Here is a 20,857-nt window from a genome sequence, read left to right on the forward strand (position 1 = left end):
ACGGAACTCAACCGGGCTGCTTTGTAAAAACTTAACACATGCTTGTCAGTTCAGCTACAGATATTTGTATTTAAAGAAATATGTTTTCACACTGCAAAACTACTACTACTACTGGTTATTTGCTTTCTTGCCAAGAGTTTGATGAGAAAGTGGACATAAACTTCCTGTTTTGCCTTAACCTGACACGTCAGACTGAATGTTTCATATACACTGCCTGGCCAAAAAAAAAAGTCGCCACCTGGATTTAAGTAAGCAAATAGGTACGAGCCTCCTATTGGATAATTACTACATGGGCGATTATCTTTCAGCTGGCAACAAGTTATTTAACCCCAGCTGATGCAATGAGTAACTTCTCATTTCTCAAACATTGGATTTTTTTCTTCCCTAATGGCACGGGCATATTCCAAGATGAAAATGCCAGGATTCATCAGGCTCAAATTGTGAAAGAGTGGTTCAGGGAGCATGAGACATCATTTTCACACATGGATTGGCCACCACAGAGTCCAGACCTTAACCCCATTGAGAATCTTTGGGATGTGCTGGAGAAGGCTTTGCGCAGTGGTCAGACTCTCCCATCAACAATATTAAAATTAATGTAACACTGGATGTAAATAAATCTTGTGACATTGCAGAAGCTTATCGAAACAATGCCACAGCGAATGCATGCTGTAATCAAAGCTAAAGGCGGTCCAACGAAATATTAGAGTGTTTGACCTTTTTTTTGGTGGTGACTCTTTTTTTTGGCCAGGCAGTGTATTTATTGCATGGATGTTTTTCACATTCTTCTGGGAAAACTCCCACAGAAAGTGTTTAGGAAGGGCAGGACTTTTCCAAAAATTCACAGAAGATGATTGGAGGAACACTCTGTCTGTCACAATCATGACAGGCCAATCAGAGTCTCATGACAAAATGACATACGGGTGCGCTTCTCTTGAGCTGATGTGTTTCCACTGCTGTAGATTGTTCATGGATTTTCGTGAATAAAACTGATGCCACGGCTGCAAAGATGTCTTCTCTACCAAGATGAGTTTTCGGTGTGGCTCTATGCTCTTGTTTTAAAAAGAAATGTGGTTCAGTTCATTAAGACTGCTGCTTTCCTACAGCTACATCTGAGCTAATAGCTATAGCAGCAGCCAGTGGATACAAAGGCAAACGTCACCCGTAACGATCGCAAACCCATGCCAAAACAGGCCGGGAGAAGAGCAAAAACATCTTTTCAGTGTTGCTCTCTGCCTTTGCTTTAATAAAGAATTTTTGTCCAGTTATGTGGCTACACCCACAGCAGCAGTTGATTACTCCACTAGCAGCTATTGTATACAACCACTCACACAACAACTGGCCCTTTCCCCCTGTAACTATCACAAACTCATGTCGAAGCAGGTCGGCAGAAGAGCAAAAACATTTTTCCCATCGTGAAATGCTTTTAGTGTTGTTTTTATTCTGTACTTCATGCAGAAGCATGGTCAAGTTCTGATAAAACTGGGGCTATACTAGAGCTATATCCAAGCTAATCAACGTACTGGAGGCAGCCATTGCTAACGGCTTTGAGTACAACTAAACCCCACCAGAAGGTACTGCCTCGTTTGCACAAACGTTGTGGATTGGAGCTTTTTGAGGTGGATTTGCCTGATGACCGAGATGGAGTCTGGCAAATCCATCTGCTTTGCAAGGTTAGTTTTGCCTAGCTTAGCATAGAAGTATGAATATCCAGGCTGAGTTTCATTTCTGACTTTTATACCCCTCATTTTCAAGTGCTAAAGCATAGAAGTGAAATCTTCCTGACAAAAATTGGACAACCCTTCAAGCTCCTGATGCATTTTTGTAAATAGATGCAGTTTACATTAACATCAAATTATGATTGTTGCACTAATTTACAAACCTTGCTTATGATTCCAACATTACTGGAAGAAAGACAGGAAATATGGGGAAAGAGAGACTGGGATTTAAATGTTTTCAATGAAGCTCTTGGCAAGAAAGTTAATTTTCCAAAATCTTAATCAAATATGGCTCAACTGAACTCCATGGTACTGGCAAATGTTGTGCTGCCCTATTTGCAAACATCCCACCTGTGTGGTGATAACAACATGTTAAAATCTGGATCTGGATCCAGATTGGTCTCTTATTTGACTTTGAACCTAAATGATTTTTGAGTGAATGTCTACGAGTGTTTGGTCCCACCTGAAGAGAATTAATCTGACCTTCAGCAATCATCGCCGACAGTCGGATCATCTTAGCAGCATCTCTCGAGGTGTAGCCTCGTGATTCAATTAGTTGTAGCCAAGACACAGTGGTCCCCTTATTCAAAATCTATATTTCTCAGTCAGTGACACGGTAAGAAACGTTGTCGTCTCTGGTAAAGGCTGCTCGTCACCTTGACGTCTGCAGCAGTGGCCCAGGTAAGTATAGGTACCTCCAGATAGCGTAATAATGAACACACGCTCCTGCTGCCACGAAAAGATGCCAGATAGCGTGCGCGAAAGGGACAAGGCCGTCGCTCTTAAAGAAGACCACGCCCACTACATAGAAGACTCCTCCCACTGCGAGTTCACATACACCTGCTCGCTCCACCTGGAACATAAAAAACAATAACAGCAAAGCAGAGTTTAAAAACCAAAGAAGAAAAGGTTCTATTGATGGAGTGTTTCTCTGTTTTTCTAACATTACACATCACAATACCAGGTTCAAGTTTTTATAATGATTTCTTACCATTTTCCAATTTTCACAGCTATAAGATTGAAGTAAGTTTATCAACCAACATTTAACATATTTTGACCCCAAATAAAATGGAGAATACATCTTTATCTTGCCCTTTTTGTACATATTAAACTTTGATTGTTAAGTTGCAGAGTTAGTTCTTACACTTTGCAACTTCATTTCATGATCAAATGTGTCACCGCTTCCTTCAGGGACTGATACTCAAAAGAAGCCAAGGCAGAGAGTGCCCTCTGCTGGTTAAAGAGTAAAGCAATGCATGTTTTTGTCAAATCCATTTACGGTATATTGTCCAAATCTGCATTGATTTTCAAGTGTATTGTGAGGTACAGTCATATGCTTTTTGACCTTTTGGTGGTGCAGGACCATTATGACATCACTCCCTACAGTAGACCGTGGCAGTACTGGTGTTGACATTTGATTATGATGCATTATCGTCAGTAGAGATGTATTTATAAGCCATAACAATAACAGAAAGTAATATAATAGCATTAACAAAATTAAAGGGGTATTCTGATATTTTTTTGAAGTTGGGTTGGATAAGGTACTTGGCCTCCAGTGATCTCAGTGAGTGCTGCCCCTTCAAAAACATGTTGAAAATACCCAAAATACTTGTTAAAATTGTTTATGTTAAAGTTTTTAGGCAGTAGAAACTTATTTTTCAGTAGCAAAGTTATATCAACTCAATTTCACTTGTACATTTCTGTTGGGTTAACTTAACTTTTTTCAGTAAAACTACACTGGGAACTTTCCAATACTTTGGGAAGGAAAATTTGGAAATTCCATTTAGATCCAACTCAGAATAACATGTCTCTATCACGTCAACATTAAACATTTATGCCACTCAAGTTAGGCAAAGTTAAGTGACTACAAGAAACAATAACTGAAAGGTGCACACTAAACCAGGAAGTCCTCTTCTGTCATGTTTATCCCTTGTGTACTATGGTTGCTCCACACAGGTAGGACTGTTCTAATTGAGTCAGCAACTTCACTCATGGTGCAAAAGTGTCTAATGCCCAAAGGCATTTTGGGAAAACTCTGCAGATTAAGAAATGATGGTCAAATAATTTGAGTACAGCTACATGAAACACTTAAAGTCAACGAGCACTGTTTGCTTAAAACTAAAAATGTGTTCAATTAACTTAGAAAAATAAAGATACCACAGTTGAATTAGATTTGTATGTAAGTTATTATAGCTCAGTTTTTTAAACAAATGTCAACTGTTTAGTCCTACAGTGAAAGACTGCAAGGTGCACTTTGACCCAGAATGTGCTTGACCATCGATAACAGCATCCTTACAATGTTGAAACTGGTCTATATAGGCAGGGCTTCTCTGACTGAGTCAGTAACTTCACTCAGGGTGCAAAAGTACCTAATGCCCTAAAGCATCCAAAAAAACAGTGCTGGCTTGATTGTAAGCTATATCAAATATTTTCAAAGCATTCCATTTTTTTTTACCCAGAATGCCTCTGTGTTTGGTACTATTTTGCGATGTGAGCTTTGGCTACTGGTTATGTGCTCTTTCGCCTCTAATTAACACTGCTACTACTAGACAGTACAAATAAACATTAATGAAAAAATATTGTTACAGTCTTGTTAAAATAAAGGCTTTTTTGTATTTCCGCCTGTTGAATTATTCCTTAACTCTTCTCTTTCATCAATATTGAAGTTTTCAGGTCTGTTTAAGTTATAATCAAGGGCTCTGCCACTTTACTTTAAAGCTAATTTCCTGCTTGCTGATCACTCGGCTGGTTTAAGTGACATTGACATCCCCGGTAATCACACTTTTTTAACATGTGGTCTCTTCTGGCACCCAAAAAGAAGAACAAAGGCGGTGGCTCATAAAATGTTAAATTTAAGACATAAATAAAAAGCTTATCCTCAGACCAAAGGAGATCACATGGGATTCATCCAGCTCTTAGCATGGATGTCAATAATTAAGCAAATATTTAGCATGGAAAAGGGGAAGTGGGTGTAATAAATTAACCAGATAGGGCCATAAACAGAATTATTCCCACCATGACAACCAATAAAATCAGCCTTTGCTTGTCTTCAAAATTGAGTTAATTTGGACACCAGTGATCCTGCTGAGAAAAAGGAAGTTAGCTAAAAATATAAGCTTCAGAAAATAACTGTCAGTTGTTACTCTAAAAATATGATACTTCGGTAAAGGCTTAAATAAACAAAACCACCAGTTTGTTTCTTTAACTATTGATAATGCAAGAGTCCCAGACAATAGCAGGAAGCCTGTTTCAAAGGAAAGAGTTTTGTTTCTCGGAAGCAGAGAGACACAGCGGTTAAACAGTTGTGGTTTGTGCTTACCATAGACAGGATGACCAAAGCAGGAACAGCCCCCATGGCTACATATCCCAACAGCTCCACCAGCTTGTACCTGCAAGTGCACAACAATTAAATGCCATTTTTTTCTGCTTCAAACAGCAGTTCAGTGTTTGCTATAAACACTCAAGGATGGGAGTTTGGTTTCAGGTTGACTGTGTCAATCCAGTGCACTCAGAAGAGACACAAAGAGGGAGATTTTTTTTACCTCTCATGGAAAAAGAAGACATACATAGATCCCACACAGGCCATGACCCATATCAGCCAGCGCATGTGGCACGCCCAGGGCCCCAGCTCCCTCAGCATTAACCTGATAAAACACATCAGAAAATTAAAGTGTTGTTAGTGAGCTGTGTGCTACCCAACACTCTGTATGTCATTTACAAACACAGAACCCACCAGGGAGAGTAGGAGGCAGCTATGAAGAAGTAGATGGCCATTCTGTCGCACATGTGGAAACGCTGCTCCACTGTCCTACACAAAACAAAGCAAAGGAGAGATGAGGCTTTGTTACTCATCACACATTAACTGTTGCTAGGCTCCAGACTAATTAACACATCACTATGCAAAGAATTAACCACATTCATATGGAAGGCATCTTCCTTCAGCACAGTGGATCCCAAACTTATATGAAGCCCTCCTACTTTGCACCATATACACCAACATAAATACATATATTTATATACACAGAAAAACCTTTCTCAAGCAGGTAGGATGTGACAAAAAGAAAAAAGTTTGTTCCTTTATAACACCCACCATTGTCTTCATTTAGCAGTCGTGATATCTGTGCAGATTCATGTTAGCTGAACATTCAATTGGAAGCCACAAGCCCCACTTTAGGAATGACTGCTTTAACATCACAGCTGATGCTTTAACATGCTACACACTGTTCTATTGAGGAAATGATTTAAATAGAGGATCTGAAAATATACAGTACTGTGCAGAACTTTTAGGCATGCTAGGGCCAAACTTGAGGCTGTATTAGGGGCATTGAGAACACCATTGGGCTGGAAAGAGGATTTACACAACCCTGATCTTGCTCTAGATGTCCTTGCATATTGCCAGGGGCATGGGAAACTAATTTGTTGAAAGAATAACAAAATCCACAGCTTTAGGGTGGAGTAAGGGGTGGATGTGGGGTGTAAGCACAAGGTACAGGTTTTAGGGTTGCCATGAGACCCAGGTCAGACTGTGGTTGTCACAAGGGCCCAAAAACTGCTGGCGATCTTGGGGTGTACCCCCAAGGGTGAAAAGACCAGGACAAGTAATGCTGTTGAACTTGACCTTGTTGGTGAGTGACACACGTGTGTCAACATGTGTCAAGCTTGACTAACACCCCCCAGCGCAGCCCCGGGTTGTGGCACATTAATCCTCAGAGCCCTACATGCCTGTGCACATGAATGTATTTTTAAATACTATTTTAATATTCTCTCATTTTCTTTCCTGTCTGTTCTTTCATAATTTTAGCTAGAGCTGTCAATTCCTGTTTTCCTTTCTTTCCGTCATAATTCTGTAAAGCTCTTTTGGCCAAATTCTTTCATTAATGGAAGGTGCTCTATAAATAAAGCTGGGTTGAGCTTTGTCGCTTTTATCTTTTTATCAGATAGCATTTTAACTAATGATTCCCTGACTAACTGACAACCATCAGTATTGGCAATTTTTAATTAAAAATTTGGGCTGTCAAACAGTTGCAATTTTTATTGGCAATTAATCTCTGAATTTATGTAGTTAATCGCAATTAATCTCTTTATGTCCCAGTTTGAAATTCCACTTTCTTGCATTTTAAAACTGTTCTTTTTCATTTTGTATTTTGCATTGTCTTACAATAAGGGCAGGTGACTTCCTATCTGGATACAGATCACTTTTATTTTGAAAGAAAACAAGGAACTTCGGGTTGATGATGAACTGAAAAAGAAATAAGGGAACAATAGGGAGGTTAATAATTAATTCCTATAAATAAACACATGGACTAAATCAGCTGGGAGGTTTTTGTCCTTCTCTGTTGAACGAAGGAAGTGAAAGCATGTTGTTGACTGAACAAGGATGACTTTTGTGCTCCTTTTATCAGGTTACACTGCCACCTGTAGGAGGTTCCAGTGCACTACAGAGCGAAATAGCCGGACCCACTGTTGAACCAGCTGTGATATCAAAACATAAATTAAGATTGTATTGTATCAGCCAATCTCACTCACAGGTGATTGGTGATCGTTAACAGTTAATGGTTAACTACCTCTGCTTCATAGAATACATAGCAAAAATGAAACAGAACACCAAAATCCAATGTAGATTACAGTTTCAGATATACCAGATATGTGAAAGCCTGATTTCATAAAAGCTTGTTTCTTTAGAAGATGTGAGTTGAAGATGTTAAGTACTTTCATTACCAGGTCACATCTGTTCTTTGATCCTTGCCCTACAAGCTGTGCTGTAATTAACAAACTGGATGTCTGAGGATGAAGTAAACATGAAATCCTTACAAGCCTTTTTTTTTTTTTCAAACACACAAACATCCACCCACATGCACATGCACACAAACAGACCGGAGATGGCTGATTTTCCAGGCAGCGGTGTGGAAGAGAGTTGAAGTGACAAACAGGCCGGTGAGACCGCTCCCGTAGAGCCAGGCAGCCACACGATGCCATTGGTCCACGGACAGGAAGTAGAGCACAGATCCACCAACCAGACTGGGGAGAATCCACAACTAGAAAAGATCACAAGGACACAGCTAATAGCTTTGTTCACCCATAATACACACAGAATAGAATCAAAACATCCTGTATGTGCATAGAAATATACACTAACTTTAGTATTTGCAATTTTGAAAAGGAGTTTCTGTTGCATTCTCTTTCTTCCTGATTTCTTAGTTTTGGCACATTTGTCACACTTGAATATTTCAGATCATCAAACCAATTTCAATATAAAACAAAGACAATCCAAATAAATATAAATGCAGTATTCAAATAATTCTGTTTATAAAAGGCACATAGACATGCAACCCTATCAGACCCCATGTAAAAAAGAATTTGTAATCTGGCAAGGGGAATAAACATTTCTAAGACACTGGGTCTCCACTAACACCACAATGAGAGCCATTATCCACAAGTGGAGAAAACTTGGAACAGTGTTAAACCTCCCAGGTGAGGCCAGCCTGCCAAAAATACTCTCAGAGCGCATCAACAACCTTGGAAAGGGTAACAAACATTTCTAAAGCGTGGGGACTCCAATGGACTATGGTGAGAGCCATTATCCACAAACGGAGAAAACTTGGAACAGTGGTGAACCATCTCAGGAGTGGCCAGCCAACCAAAAATACTCCAAGAGCACATCTACAACTCTGGTAAAAGGTGACAAAGCCATTTCTCAGACTATGGGACTCCACCAAGCCACACTGAGAGCCATTACCCACAAATGGAGAGAACTTGGAACAGTGTTAAACCTCACAGGTGTGGCCAACCTGCCAAAAGTACTCTTAGTGCATCAACAACCTTGGAAAGGGTAACAAACATTTCTTAAGCATTGGGACACCAAAGAACTATGGTGAGAGCCATTATCCACAAACGGAGAAAACTTGGAACAGTGCTAAACCATCTCAGGAGTGGCCAGCCAACCAAAAATACTCCAAGAGTACATCTACAACTCTGGTAAAAGTTGACAAAGCCATTTCTCAGGCTTTGGGACTCCAACAATCCATGGTGAGAGCCATTATCCACAAATGGGGAAAACTTGCAACAGTGGTGAACCTACCCAGGAGTGGCTGGCCAACCAAAATACTCCAAGAATGCATTCATAACTCATTCAGGAAGTTCCAAAAAAACAAAAGAACATCTAAAGACCTGGGGGTACTTACTATTTCACAAGGTAGGTTCAGATGGCCTTTTTACTCAGGTTATCTTCTTCTAATTTGAAAATTTGTTTGATGATCTGAAACATCACAGAAGAAGAACTCAGGAAGGGGGCAAATGCTTTTGCAAAGCACTTTATATAAAACAATTCCTTTAACTGTGTTTGTTACTCATAAAGACCACATGATATTTGTTTTGGATGGCGTGCAGAATGGAGTGACTGAATGAATGATGCCAAGAATCATGACAAGATTTCTGAATAAAGCTTTAGCATTTTTAAAGCTCCACATTCATTATTTTCATGTTTCTTTCATCTATTTTTATCTTTCATTCACTTTCTGTCTCCCTCTGTCGGAGATAGAAGCACACGGGGATTACTGCAGATTATGCTGCAGGCACAGATTATAGCCCACTGCCTCTATGGCATGGCAAAAAACCATCCTCATTTCACCTCGTTCATCCCAATCCTCGTCATTTTTAGAGGCATCTAACTTAACAGATCCACTGAGACATACAATTTAAATCTTACTGAAGAAAGGTCAAGATAAAAGATGGAATAATTAGAATAAACACTATATAAAAGCACAATATGAGTTAATTTACATGGCACCTAAATACAGGAATATCAAAGGGTTGCAAAAAGAGAAATGAACCAATATGTACGGAGCTGGGATTCATTCTGTTTTTATTTATTTTCGGCAGAGCGCCCCAACCTTTTGTAATTGTAATACTGGGATAGACACTAAAAGTGTTCACCCTGATGGATGTTTTACCCTATTACTGATTTTATTAATCGGTCATGGTCAATAAAATTGGACTAATCTGACAGAAGAACTTGAAAAAAATCCTCTTAAATGTCAAAGTAAAAAAACAGATTTAAATTAAGTAATGTCAACAAAACAAAAATATGTAAGGTAAAATAAGGGCATAAATATTCACCCCCTTTAAAGTGGCTGACCTGATTCAACAGAGCTCCAGACAGTTGGGGCTTGTGGTCCCACAATTAGTGAAATGGGTATGAGCTGAGTGCAGTGAATGTGTCTCAAGTGATTGTATCATAAAGACACCTGTGTCTGGAAGGTCTAGTCGCTGGTTAACCAATATTCCTGGCTACCATTACACCATGAAGACAAAAGTGGCAAAGAAAGCCACTGTTGAAGAAAATTCATATTAAATCTGGACTAGAATTTGCCAGAAGGCATGTGGGAGACTCCACGGCCCAAAGTGGAGCAAAGTTCTTTGGTCTGATGAGACCAAAATGGTGTTTTTTTTGGCCATGTTTGGCGGACACTAAACACTACGCATCACCGCAAACACACCATCCCCACTGTGAAGCACAGTGGTGGCGACATCATGCTGTGGGGATGCTTCTTGGCAACCGGTCCTGCTTGTAAAGGGGGTAAAGTGAATGCAGCAAAATATAGAAAAAACTTGGAGGACAATCTTATTCAGTATGCAAGCAAACTATGTCTTGAGAGAATATTTATTTTCCAGTAATACAATGACTGAATGATGGTTTAAAGACAACAAGGTGAATGTTCTGGAGTGGCCAAGTGAAGGCCCAGACCTCAGTACAATAGAGGAGTTGTGCCTTGGCTTGTTTTACATTAGATATATTAACTGGATTGACATTACTTTGTAGTAAGCTGTTCTCACTTTGACACTAAAGAGGTTTCTTTAAAATCAATGAAAGGGAGAAACATCCAACAAGATAATGCTTTTTTATAGGGACTGTACAATCAGTCCTAAATAAATACATCTATACTAAATCTGCCACAAACTGAACCAGTAGAGATTATGAACCAAAAAAGCTTAAGAGATGCTGTTTTTAATTCTTAAAGTCTGCATTCTTCTGTCTGGTTTGTGCTATTTTTGCTCACCCCATGTGTGGCACAGTTGGCAGCATGTTCATACTCAGTCGGCTGGTATCTCTTACTGGCTGGAACCCTCGAGTTCATGAACCTGAAAGAAAGAAAGAAAGAAAGAAAGAAAGAAAGAAAGAAAGAAAGAAAGAAAGAAGCAGAGCTTTACTGAAAATGAAGTAGAGCTTTAAGAGTTAACAGCGTGTGTATTTATGTGTGTGGTTGTGTGTTTGATGGTCATTCTTGGCGGATTTACAGGACTCTAATCCACATCACGTTGTCTGAATTTTTATGTTCCTCATCGTTTCTGGGGCTACTGTCTGTGTTGCTATGCCAAACATGAATGTCACTGCCAGTACAAGAACAACAGGATACCACAGACCGCTTACATTGAATACATTTGCATCATTTTTTTCTTGCTGTGATACTACCAGCAATGTTACATCTGTGTGAGTGTGAGCATGTGTGTTATGTGGGCTATGTAATCAGCAGTAAATCTCTCAATCCCGGCTTACAGGGGGGAAAACACATCTGGAGATGTTACGAAACCACATTTCATACGTCAAGATGAACACACGTACACGAACAAACACAAACACATTAGTTTGCATGTGTGCTTTTCATGCAGGGGCCACAGGTGTGTCTCTTTCAGTCAGTTGGGTTATTTGATTACACATGTAGGCCGACAGCTCATCATAACACCCTGGCATCATGCCTCATACACAACAACACACACACACACACACACACACACACGCATATTCCATAGCTGTTTGCTATAACAGTGTGTTAATTCTGCACCATCACAGGAGCATTCAGGAGAAATTAAATGACAAACAATGACAAATCTTCAATTATATGTTGTACAAACACCTGATTACCAAAACTCTTCAAAACATCCTTCAAAAATTTCAGAATCCAGTCATCCAAGCTTGTCATACATTTGTTTAAAAACAAAACTGAACAGCCTTAAAATGATTTTTTTTAAAGTTAAAATTTGGAAGAATGGGTAGAAGAATACTTAATGAACACATTTTATTTCTTGTGTAGGAGTTTCATCGCCAAAACTAACACTCTGACTGACAGATACATGCCTTCAATAGGGATGAATATCAAAATCCAGCACCATCATGGTACTGGTACCAAAACATCCTATACCTACCACTCTGAATTATATGGCAGATTTTAGTGCTTTATTTTGGTACCTGACTCTCCATCCCTCCAAATGAAAGGCACAAACTGTGTTATATATGAGCCTCTTTCATAATAAGCTAAATCTTTACTTATATGTCCTATTGGCATCTTTTTAAGATCTTCCTTTGAATCATTTATAATTCCAAGACAACTTTTATTCACCCACCATATTTACCACACTTTTTACCTTTTAAGAGTATTGATTTAGGCACAGACGCCATTTTAAAAGTATTGATTTGGCACCAGTATTGGGAAAAAATGCCCAACCCTGGCCTTCAAAAGTAACATAAAGGCAAAACATTAAAAGTTCAGTCTGTGGTAGTGTGATCTGTAAATATCCTATAGCAAGGGATGAACATGTGGCCCCATGACCATGAAGTTTGATCAGTAACATCAAAACAGTTCACCCTTGAATAAAAATGGATGTTTGTGAGAAGTTTTAAGAAAATCCATGAAAGCTTTTGAGATATGGCATTCACAAGCAAGGGATGAACATGAGGCCCAGTGACTTACACCTGCCAGTGAATTACAGCATCCAAAATCTAATACTTTCATCCTTGAGTCAGAAAGAACAAATGTGCAAAGTTTGTCAAAAACTCCTCAAAGCAGTTTTAAGAATTCCTGTTCACAAGCAAAGGATGAAAATGAGCTTCCATGACTTGACCTTTGGCTGCTAAAATCTAAATAGTTTATCCTTGAGTATGAATGGATAGTTATGAGAAGCTTGTCAAAATATTTTTGAAGCATTCTTGACACATCATGTTCTCATGCAAGGGATGAACATAAGGCCTAGTGACATTAACCTGAGACCTACAGCCTCCAAAATCTAAGGTTGATCATTAGGTCAGAAGGAACAAATGTGCAAAGTTTGAAGAACATCCCTTTTAGTGTTCTTGAGATATCACATTCACAAGCAAAGGATTAACATAAGCCTCAGTGACTTGACCTTTGGCTGCTAACATCAAGAAAGTTGAACATAAGGTCCAGTGACATTAATCTAGGATCTACAGCATCCAGAATCTAAGAAGTTCATCCTTAAGTTAGAGGAACCAAATGTACAAAGTTTGAAGAAAATCCCTCGTAGTGTTCTTGAGATACCACATTCATATGCAAGGGATGAACGTAAGGCTCAGAGACATTAACCTGTGACCTACAGCTTCCAAAATCTAAGAACTTCATCCTTAAGTCAGAGAGAACATGTGTGCGAGGTTTGTCAAATATCTCTCAAAGCATTTTGAGCATCTTGAGACATCTGTTCACAAGCAAGGGATGAACATGAGGCCCAGTGACCTAAACCTCCAAAATCAGCGAAGTCCATCCTTAAATCAGAGGGATGATATTCCTCACAGTGTTCTTGAGGTATCACATTCACAAGCAAGAGATGAAAATGAGACCTGATGAGCTTGACTTTTGATTTCTCACATCTAAAAATTTCTTACGTAAGTCAGAATGAGTGTTTGTGCAAATTTTAAGAATAATGGCTAAAAGCATTCTTGAACTATTATGGTCATTATAAAGGGACGGACATGAGGCCCAATGACCTTGATCTTTGAGCATCAAAATCGAATCAGTTCGTCCCTAGGCCAAACTGGAAATATGTCAGAAGCTTTAAGAAAATCCTTCTTAGTGCTCTTGTGATATCAAGTTTACAAGCAAGGGATGAACATGAGGTCCAATTACATAAACCTGTGACCCATGAGCTCCAAAATCTAAGATGTTATTCCTTATGTCAGTGTTATCTACATGTGTGCAAGGTTTGTAAAAAATCCCTCAAAGTGTCTTGAGATATTGTGTTCACAAGACAGGGATGAACATGAGGCCATACTGGCCTTGATCTTTGACCTAGGGCCTACAAAATCACATCAGTTCATCCTTAAGTCAGAGTTGACATTAGTTCAAAGTTTGCACAAAGTCCCACATAGCATTTTTGATATATTGTGTTTATAAGAAAGGGATGAACATGAGGCCTTTTGAACCATGAACTCCAAAATCTAAACAGCTAATGTTTAAGTCAGTGTGGACATTTGTGCTATTGGCACTGAGGCATTACAATAAGTAAAATAAGTATTTGAGGGCATTTTGAAGTAACTAATAGGTCTGTTTTTTTAGTATATTTTAATGCTGAAGAATTATGCACTTAGGTTTCAGTGTGTGGTAAAAGACACCTTTCTAGATTGTAAAAATGAGTCGTATATCATCAACTTTTAACAAGCAAAGAGACACAAAGACATTGAATATCTGTAGGTCATTTCTGCTTGATGTATGAGTTTGGCTGTGTTCAATTATTGGAAGTATGGTTTTATGCACCAGCTACTAGGACCCTCATGACACGAGCACGTCCTGTTGTTGTAGGTCTGGCTGCTGGATCACAAGACATCTGGGCTTTCTAGCTCTGATTCACACTAATCATAAACAAACAGATTTGTTTCTTACTTACTTGCACTGCAGGACATAAGGAGCCACTTCCTCATGCTAATTTATTTTCTATTTATAGACTTCTCGGCACATTTAATGGTAATAAAGACCCATCATCAACCTTATTCAAGTCCCATTTACACATGAATGTCTTAAGTATTTCTTGCAATGCGAACAATAAATTCATTCAATGTTTCAAGGTGGGGGCAGAAAATACTGGCTTAAGACTACTTAATTCATCTTTTTCATATGACCGCCATTTTCCTTTGACACAAGCTCAAGGTGGCTGGCTTAAATGTTGGAATAAAGCCCTGTGTTTGTTTTTGCCTGTCTGTTGGTTTGTTTGTTTGTAACTTCAGTAAACCAAACAACTTACTTTTACGTTCTTCTTACAGCGCCAATTTCAAACTTTTAGTTTTGTACCTTTGCTATATAACTTCAAAAATAAACTGTTTTTGCTGTTTTAGCAGGCAGAAATGAAAATCACTGATCATCAATATGTGAGTTTTTAGAAGGATTAAGACACGTTGAGAACATTTAAAATTGATGTTGGTTTTAAAGAATGACTTTTTTAGGTGGAACTGATATTTTTTCCCCAAATTATGTGGGTTTGTTGGCATTCTAAATCTACATTCGTATTTAAAATTGCTTTGATATTGTAACATGTTGACCTAGCACTGCAAAATGAGTACTATCAGCTTTCTGCCACTTTCCAGCTTTAGACCAAGTAACTGACTAGTTAGATAACATTACATTGGCCATAGAAATCTATTCCTTTACCAATGTAGCATGCCGGCCAATTACTGCAAGCAGGTTAATATAACAATGCACATAGCTGATAATATTCTTAGATGATTTAACCTCGTAAGTGACTGATTGCTAACATTAGCTAATGTCTGGTGCTAGCTAATGGATTATCATACCTACATTTTCCTCCTAATATTGGATTATCTTATTTTTGTCTTTCTGCCATTTAATCCTAAAGCAATGAAAAGATAATGATTACAGAAAATGGCTTCTGTGTGAAGAAGGTCAATGGCTGCCTTTTCTCTTGTTCTGCAGATCCGTCACGGCCATGCCAAGAGCACAACAAGGGAGCAGTATCTTCTGGAGCACTGTTGTTGTATTGTTGAGCTCTGATGTCCTCTAATCAGTTATGACAAAACTGTGTTTGTGTGTGTGTTTTTGGTGTGTAATGAGCTGAGAGGAAGGCGCAGGGATTCACAGGCCTTGATCAGAGAGGGCATTGTTGTCCTCACTATTTTCTCCTCCATTCTCTCGTCCTTCTTTTCAGGTTCTTTCTTTCTACACATTTGTATTTCTTCTTTGTCTTATGGTGAGATACAGAGCTACCTGCTTATGTAATGGTGAATAAAGCATGTTTTAAGTCAGTGTTTACATGTAAAAGCCCATTACTATCAGCACATTCCTTACATTAATAGGATCCGTTGCATCTAAGAGGATCAGAACCTATGGATGGATCTTGCATCGTCTGTAAGAATGTGTGTTTTTGTGTGTATTTGTGTGTTTGTACCCTCCCTGTAGCCCCAGGGTTATTTCTTGTACAGCAAAGATCAAGTTCTTCTCTCCTGGGACTCAAACTCCAGTTCTCACGATTATCGCCAACTCTCGTTTATCTCTAGACTCCCACATCAAACACACAAGCACACAAGTAGACATAGACCAGGTTAAATAACAGACAAATTCATGTCTGAGAAAACCGTGAACAGTTGTGCGTGCATCGTTTTAGGCTGTAAAAAGCAACAGCACACTGAAGCAATACACTGAACTACTCTCTAAAGGATCTCGGATTGCATAAATTGAGAATCAACTTGGTTCAACAAATTCAGCAATTTTGACCATGTAAATGATATTTTAATTGTAAGAGTGCTACTCTTTAGCACTTTTGATCCTATAATGTGTGGAAAGTAATGGTAGATCAAAGCAGCACTCCACAAACTAACATTTTCCATTCATGTACAACCAGACTCCGACCCTAAAGACAAGTCAAACGCAACTTAAGAGTAAGCAAACTTGGGGGATGATCAACCTGGGATAAAATCCTAAGCTTTAAACAAGTACAGTCATTTGGATGCGAACCGACTGAACATCTTTAGTGCTTGCGAGCATATCTGATCTCTCTTAACATAAAAATCACAAATTGAAACTTTGCTAAGTTTTATTGGGAGAAGAAATCCCAACAAAATCTAAAACTACGAGATAATCGAGCAAATTCAGACAGGTTTGACTTGTCTCAGCTCTGCTTTGTTATTTTTTGTGTTTTTGAATTTCCAGTCATACATGGTACCTGGTCCTTTTTTTGGGATCATCTATGGCGAGGTACTGAGCTCATACGAAAATATGATACTGAGACACTGCCTGTGTTTCCATTACCCTCAGAAATGCGCAAAATCTAAATAGCACAATTAAAAGCTGGTAATGGAAACACCTGACTTTCGAAAAGCCTGTCAAATATCGGTAAAAAGTTTTATGCTCTCATGCGGAGGTTTTTCAGATGTTTCGATATAAAAGGACGTTACATATGGTGTCACGTGACCTGTTTACTCAAGACAACATGGTGCAATATGTGTGGACAGAAGAGGAGACGAGACTTTCCTTAACATCATACTTATACCCTTACACGTGGCTTTTGCCATACATACGGACTTTGCCTCTGAACTATCATCCATTGCCTTCGTCTTTTGTTCAAAATTATCAAGGCAACTGCTGCAGATGTAATCACAACCATACCAACACGCAACAGGTTTCAAATGTCCAGCTTCCTCGCAGCAGAGTCTCATGAGATGAAAATTATGAAAATTGCGAGGCTCATACCCGAAACTTCCTTCAATAGAAATGTGTTCAAAGCACAATTGCACTTAGTAGAAATTTAAGAAATACTGCTTTGTTTTGCAGAAAACTGTAATGGAAATGCAGCTATAGTCTCCTTTTGTGGCAAAAAGCCAAAGACAGACAACCAAGAACACTATCGCCTGCAATGTGGTAGTTTGTGCAGCTGCTCAATGACAACTCAGTTTACCTTTGGGGCTTTTCCATTACATTGAGCAGCTTGGCTCTACTTGGTTTGACTCAGCATGGCAGCAATGCACAGCAGGTATTTCCTTTTCCATCACAGCCATCCATCCATCCATTTTTCATACCGCCTATCCCGTTCTGGGGCGCAGGGAGGGGCTGGAGCCTATCCCAGCTGTCATTAGGCGAGAGGCAGGGTACACCCTGGACTGGACCAGTCAATCGTAGGGCTGACATATAGAGACAGACAACCAGGCACACTCACATTCACACCTACGGTCAATTTACAGTCACCAATTAACTTGATGAGCATGTTTGTGGTAGTGGGAGGAAGCGTGCACGGGGAGAACATCCAAACTTCGCACAGAAAGGCCCTGACCAGGAAGTGAACCAGGGACCTTCTTGCTGTGAGGCAACAGTGCTAACCCCTGTGCCGCCATGCACCCTCCACCACAACCAAGCTACCCATTTTAGCACACATCTAGAGCTGATGACACAGTGTTTTCAGTCTATGGTGTTAAATAGCAGCGCTTCAGTACGCATTGTTTTGTTGAAGAATCGTCCATTGTCTCTAATTCTTCTCAAGCAGGTATTTCAAAGTTTGGTGCAGCGGTTGCTATTTAAGCACGTCTGTGATGCGTCCCTGACTGCTGACAAACCGCTTTGACGTCACCGACCATTCTGGGCACGGCTCGGCGTAGCCTGACACCGCCAAACTGGTGATGAAAAAGTAAATCATCTTAGCTTTGTTTGGCTCAGCATAGCCCAAAGTCATAGTGGAAAAGCTCCACTTGAGAGGTACTATCAACTAGGGCTGAAAGATTTGGGAAAATAATCTACGTAATTGTGATTTTTCCCCAACATTGTGATTCCAATTCAACATGTGATTATTTTCTGGTCCTCATCTTATGTATTTTTCAGCAAACACAGGCAATGTATCATTCTATGTTATAGCCAATACAATATAATTAAACTGGGGCTACACACTTTTGTAAAAACAACTAATTTAGATTATGCTGACTCATTTTGCAAATTCAGTATGAATTGTTGTATTGTAGGGAATGGTTATTTTTGTGTCATTTTCATTTGATAAAGCAAAACATACCAAATTGGGAAAAGTAGCATCTTTGTAAACTATTCTTCAAAAACAAAATTTGAATGATTGCATGATGTTTAGACCATAACAACCCTGTGGCAGAAAAAAAAAGTCTAAAACTGGTATTTTTACATATTTAGGTTAAAGACATTGCACCTTCTGTGGTTTGAAAATTGCTACAGGCTAGGCCATGTTGTGATTTACTCTAGATTTCGATTATATGCCTTACACTACTATCAACCGTAATGAAAAATGAGGGTCCCAGTACTAAAACTGAGTCAAGTCTGGTCGAGTCAAGTCAAGCCGGTACTGCATATGGAAATGTACTCATTTCAGACTGGTTGTGCATTTGGAGTGTGTAGACTGCCACATATGTCTCAGTAAATCTCCCTTACTTGATTCACTGTAAAGCCTAACTGAACCTGGGAAAATGTAATGAATAAAAGCACTCTATACAAATGATGCTAGATTTGCTACAGAAGTGCTACACTGGACTTTTATTTTAAAAAAACTAAAAACTCTAAGTGTTTCTCTTTCCAATGGCATAGTCTACTGATGTTTAAACACAAAGCTCCAGCAACAATTTAAATTTTGAGAACTTTATTAGACCAGTGTTTTGTTGATTTGTGCTACCTATCGAGATGTGCTACTTTGCATTTGTACACATTGGCTGAAGGCTTAGGGTTAGGGTGAGGGCTAGAGATAGACCCTACTCTATTTCCTAAAATAAAACTCGGTACATATGGCTCTCTATTTGTCATTTCCCGGCCTAATTTGGCAGAGAGATGCAGAGCTCACAGAATAGGTGAAAAAGGTGGCACTCAAGTATGCAGTCCGAAGGCCTTGACTTACTAAAATGCATGCCAAAAATGAAAATCAAGTTGTGACACAACTGTTTCGTGGCCTCCACACACACACAGTCTGAATTGGCCATAAGCCAACTTGCATGGATGAGTGGCTTTTTTGCAGGCTAGCCTTGACACGCAACTTCGGTTAACATATCACCACTCACACACGGCCTGAATAATTTCACTGCTCTGTTCTGTTAAAATGAACATTCGATCATACATATCAAAGTTTATTGTAAATGGGCCAAAAGTTACTTATAAAGGCTGGCTAAGTGAGTAGAACAGTTTTAATTTTATTTTTTGTATAAAGTAAAAAAAGTTAAGCTTAAGTTACTGTGGCGTATTTCAAAAGTAAGATTACGTAAGAGAAGCAAAATGCAGTTTTGAAAAGTGGCTTCTAGTGCCGGAGTTGACCAGAATGACAATTTACCTCTTTCTCCTCTACTCCAATTAACTTTATACATAGAAAAAGATAAATGGACACCCAGCTAGTAACCCCCCCCCCCCCCCCCATCACACACTCATCTACACACACACAAACTAATCTATAACATCCCTGTGATTGTTCTGTGCCAGCTCGTTAGTGCGCATGGATGAACAGGATCTGACACTGTACCACACATCCAGTGTTCAACTTTACAGTGAGAAAAATCAACACAAAACAAAACTCACCTTCCAAATTTTGTCTTTTTAAAGTCCATTTCGTGCGTGTAAACTAGCGAGCGCGCGTGCGTTGCTGCGCTCGCCTCTATTTACCAACAGCAGCCCACGAGCGCGCAGCGTCTCCTCCTACGGATTCTCCATTCCGGATGTCCCACCGCCGCGTGTCCAAAACATGAACACATAAGTCCAACAAGGGGGGAGCGACCCGCAGAGTGAACTACACAACAACTGGGCGAGTTTAGTTAAAGTACAGGGACTTTTCCTCGTGTTAAAAGGCGAGACATCCCGGCAGAGGCACGCGAGCTGCGATGTGAGCCGTTTTGTTAGCAGTGAGGGGAGTTTAGTTCCCAGCCTCAGATGTGTTCGCAGGATGTTCCGCGGGACTGGGTTTGTAACCCCTCCCCTCCTCTCCTCCCCTCCCCTTTCCCTTATCCTGTCTGATGATAACCCAACAGCAAACAGACAGATCTCCACGCTACAGTTACACTCTCTCCTGGTTGGTTTACACTCACAACTGGACAAACTGGTGTGGCGTTCACATGTGATTGGAAAACAGACGCCACGGTGATAACCAAACCTAACTTTACCATTCAAAATATTCTAGAAGTTTCTTCTACTTTGCTTCCATAAAACATGCCAAGAAAACTTACTACATGGGACTTTCGTCACGAATAAAGACCTTTATATCGGGGAAATAAGCAACTGTACAAAATGTCAAATAAACAGTGTTTAAGTCTAGACAACACCGAATTTTAAATATTTGGTGTTTTAAAATTTGTCAAGCAGAAGTTTTTGGTTCCACACTTGTTTCTCTGCAGTATAAACAGACATTTAGACAATAAAAAAATCTATTCA

General features: G+C 39.4%; 1 protein-coding gene across 1 annotated transcript; it reads right to left on the bottom strand.

The window, feature by feature from the left end:
* Positions 1 to 650: 650 nt before the first annotated feature.
* On the bottom strand, positions 651 to 20,376 carry mmd2a (monocyte to macrophage differentiation-associated 2a). Its single transcript, XM_041817057.1, has 7 exons — positions 20,012 to 20,376; positions 10,772 to 10,853; positions 7,590 to 7,750; positions 5,449 to 5,523; positions 5,258 to 5,359; positions 5,035 to 5,104; positions 651 to 2,568 (listed from the first exon to the last, which is right to left on the bottom strand). The coding sequence occupies exons 1-7, from the start codon at positions 20,038 to 20,040 to the stop codon at positions 2,368 to 2,370; spliced, it is 720 nt and encodes a 239-aa protein (XP_041672991.1). The 5' UTR covers positions 20,041 to 20,376; the 3' UTR covers positions 651 to 2,367.
* Between the last annotated feature and the right edge of the window lie 481 nt (positions 20,377 to 20,857).

The sequence above is a fragment of the Cheilinus undulatus genome, linkage group 21 (genome assembly GCF_018320785.1).
Source record: "Cheilinus undulatus linkage group 21, ASM1832078v1, whole genome shotgun sequence".
Lineage (NCBI taxonomy): Eukaryota > Metazoa > Chordata > Actinopteri > Labriformes > Labridae > Cheilinus > Cheilinus undulatus.